Source organism: Carcharhinus amblyrhynchos, chromosome 13, assembly GCF_965287045.1.
Source record: "Carcharhinus amblyrhynchos chromosome 13, sCarAmb.v2.hapA, whole genome shotgun sequence".
NCBI lineage: Eukaryota > Metazoa > Chordata > Chondrichthyes > Carcharhiniformes > Carcharhinidae > Carcharhinus > Carcharhinus amblyrhynchos.
The window spans coordinates 41,978,230-41,982,324 of NC_137336.1; the positions used below are offsets into that span (position 1 = coordinate 41,978,230).

General features: G+C 40.1%; 1 protein-coding gene across 1 annotated transcript; it reads left to right on the plus strand.

The window, feature by feature from the left end:
- Window positions 1–1,449: 1,449 nt before the first annotated feature.
- adirf (adipogenesis regulatory factor) lies at window positions 1,450–3,756 on the plus strand. Its single transcript, XM_080201221.1, has 3 exons — window positions 1,450–1,528; window positions 1,632–1,694; window positions 3,653–3,756. Exons 1-3 carry the CDS (start codon window positions 1,450–1,452, stop codon window positions 3,754–3,756), a joined length of 246 nt encoding a protein of 81 aa, XP_080057347.1.
- Window positions 3,757–4,095: the final 339 nt, after the last annotated feature.

Here is a 4,095-nt window from a genome sequence, read left to right on the forward strand (position 1 = left end):
TACTGCGCTGTAATGTTCAATGTTCTATACCCAAGTCTCATTACAGGTTCCCCTCCCTTATTTTATAGCCGTTCAGGTAATAATCTGTCTTCCTGTTTTTGCTACCAAAGTGCATGACCTCACATTTAGCCCCATTGTACTGCATGTGCCATACATTTGCCCACACATTCAGCTTGTCCAAATCACACTGAAACATCTCTGCACTCTCCTCACAGCTCATCCTCACACCCATCTTTGTGTCATAGTGATGGGAGGTAAGCAATATTGCAGAGCTTAAAGATTTGGTAACAAATCAGATATGAAACTGAGCTCATTTTCAAACAACAAAGCCAGGTTTTGGGCATGCCAGCTCAGTTTCAGCAGTAAGTGGCAGGGCAGCTCCTTTCTCTGCGGTGGGATACTCAGCTAGCAATCCAGGTAGAAAGTGATCACACACAGCAGGTGGCCTGATTGGAAAATCTGAGCACCAGTGGACAGCGACAAGAATTAAAGTTTATTTATCAGTCACAAGTAGGCTTAGATTTACACTGCAATGAAGTTACTGTGAAAATCCCCAAGTCACCACACTCCAGCGCCTGTTCTCTGAAGGAGAATTTAGCATGGCCAATACACCTAACTTGCACATCTTTGGACTGTGGGAGGAAACCGGAGTGCCCGGAAGAAATCCAGGCAGACACAGAGAGAACGTGCAAACTCCACACAGACAATGACCCAAACTGGGAATCAAACCCAGGTCCCTGGCAGTTTGAGGCAGCAGTGCTAACCACTGTGCCACCGTGCAAGTCAACACATGAAAAAACGGATTGGAAAGTGAACAATTTTTTGCTCAAAAAAAACCCCAATAGTATAAAGAATCCTAGAATAAAAGTCTACATCAATATCTAATTTCCAATATTACACTGAAATATCAATGACCAGCTCTGAGAAAAGATACAAAATCCTCTGTAAGGAGACCACTCCACAAACTGCCTTGCTTTTTTCGAACAGGCTTAGCAATTAGTACAATTCGCAACTAGCCCAACCCATATGGTACTCACAGTTCCTGAGCTAGTGTGAACAGTTCAACCAGATCCAGCAATTGCAGCAGCTGCCATTTTCAGACGGAGCCATTTAGGATTCAGATTATGCCACTTCCATTGGCAACGATTTACCGAGCATGAGCTCAAACACCAGAGTAAAATGCAAAATCAGCAACTCCATTTAAAAATGCATTCGTTTGCAATTTGTGATAAACAAAACACACACTAAGCTGCCTTTGCTGAACACCCCATTAATCTCATCCTTTTCAAAGAGAATTCTACTACTAATCATGGTTTGTGTAGCCTTGTCAAATTTCCGCCTCAGGGCATTCACAGCAAAACTATTAAACCCCTTGTACCAGAACGCGTTCCCCGTGTGTAGCTGCCGTGGGTTCATTTACTGCAACAGAGCAGGGGAGAGCAGAATAATATGGCATCAATGAAAAAGTCACTTGAAGAGCTGAAAAATACAACGCAGACAGCTGCAAAGGGAATGGCAGACACAACAGGTTAGTAACTTGACAAACACATGGAGGGGGGTTCACATGGATGCTCAGAAGAGTATAATCACGTTACTTCTTTTTAAAGTTAAACTTTTTCCTCACCTTTTAGTGCAGGCAGCTCAAGAGGCAGTTCAACAAGTGGCTGAATCATCCAAGGAAACTACTAAAACAGGTATCTCAATAAACTGAGCTCTCCACTCCTTTCACAACTCAATCTTCCACAACCATTGGAAAGCAGTGACGCTGGTTAAAATGTTCTTTAAAACATTCTGCTTCTATGAAAGGAACTAAATAAATGACAGAAAATTGGTCAGAGACACAGTAAAATTATAAAATGTGTGGCTTCCGCCAGAGAAGTTGTGAAACATTATTTTCCACTGTAATATATAGAGCATAAGTATTTTAATGCTAAAGCCAGTTTGTTGCAGAATTAAAACAGAAAGTGCTGGAAATACTCAACAAGTCAGGTAGTACCTTTGAAGAGATTCAGATCAATGACAGATGCAGCCTGACCTGTCGAGTATTTCAGAATTCCAACATTCACCATATTTTGCTTTAGTATCATATTGAACTACTTTGTTTATCGGAACTTACTAATGAATGTTTTGCTTAAAATGATTTGGCATTTAATTTTCTGTTTTCTCTGTTAACCATAAGAATTCAGTTGCCATAAAAAAAAGTTGCCTATTTTTAACTTCTAATTCAGAGATATGAATACGGAACTATAGAGTTAGAACTTTAATGGGGGAGAGATGTGCTCCTAAATTCAACCTGTCATTGAAATTCTGCTAACATTGTTTAATTGAAGTTGTTATATTTTGAATCAGGATGTACATCTAAACTTTTGATGCAATATTCTTAAATCATGTTGCTCTTTGAAATAAAAATAGAAAGCACAGTAGAAGTGCAACAGGCCAGCCAGCATCTAAAAGTAAGTGTGACATAAATATAAACTCCTAAATCATTAAATGTTACACAATTTCTTTTTATATTGCCTTCTCACGTATATAGATCATAGAACCCTACAGTGCAGAAAGAGGCTCTTCAGCCCATTGAGTCTGCACTGAACACAATCCCACCCAGGCCCTACCCCCATATTCCTACATATTATACCCATTAACCCCTGTAATCTACACATCTCTGGACTCTAAGGGGCAATTTCTTAGCATGGCCAATCAACCTAACCCGCACATCTTTGGACTGTGGGAGGAAACGAGAGTACCCGGAGGAAACCCACGCAGACATGAGGTGAGTGTGCAAACTCCACACAGAATATCTTCATATTCAAATAATGGCATTAGATTTCCTGTGAATTCATGTTGGTTCCTTGTATGGAGCTTTTGGACAATTAGCTGCATCTAACAAATATGTAGTTATCGACAGAGGAAAATAAACCAATTAAAGTTAAAATGAATATCACAATAAATGATCTATCAACTTCTAAACCCAGATAAAGTTTGCAATATCACATGCACTTCCAAGAGTAATAATCATTATCAGCAGTGGGTAACCTGGTCAATTTACTCCAATGTAATGCCTTTTAGCCAACCGAGGCACTGCTACTGGCATCTTGGCTGTGGTCAGCTAATTTAGCATGTACCATGGATTAAACCTGGGAATTTATTAGACTCCTGGGCACAGCTACTCACTCAGCTATCATGGATATGATCCATTCAAGCAAGCCCTAATGTAACTATTGGTGAAGATTTAAGCTGATACAGAATCCATAGAAACATAAAACCCATACAGTGCCAAAGGAGGCCATTCGGCCCATTGAGACTGCACCGAGTCTCTGGAAGAACATCTTAATCAGGCCCCCTCCCCATCCCACCCACCCTATCCCCATAACCCTGTGCATTTACAATGGCTAATGCACCTAAACCGCACATCTTTGGAGGAAGCCAGAGAAGCCGGAGGAAACCCACATAGACATGGGGAGAACATGCAAACACCATACAGATAGGTACTGGTACCCAAGGCAGAATCGAATCCGGATCCCTGATGCTATGAGGCAGCAGTGCTAACCATTGCTCTATCGTGCTGCCCTACATAGGAGTACAAGGACTTACAGTGACTATTTAGACATATTGAATGCTACTTACCTATTTTTGTTTTCATGTATGTCCATAGCTACTGAAGAAGCATCAAAACAAACGCAAACTGCGATCAACTCTGTTGCTTCCAAAGCACAGGACGGCATCAAGGGTCTCGGGCAGAGACTTGTGCAGAAATGAACTTTTGCCTGCACTGCTCAAATCTGAGAATTTTTATACATACTGCAGTGTAATTTTGCACAATGAATTATATTAGATTTAATACTTAGAACTTCAAAACAGAATACAATTTCTAATGAAGCTGTAATTCCAGATTCACATGGACTTGGGCAGTTAGAAGATCAATACTGCTTTCTATTCTAATTTTCTCTGGATCATCGCTGGCACAAGTAATTTTATGTAATAAGATAACGTAGTATTTTTGGAGATTTATTCTATTTTATATTCAACAGAATAAAAGAAGATCTCAAGTTTTAAGGCAGCAGTTTATATATGAAGCTAAGGGAAACTATAAAACAG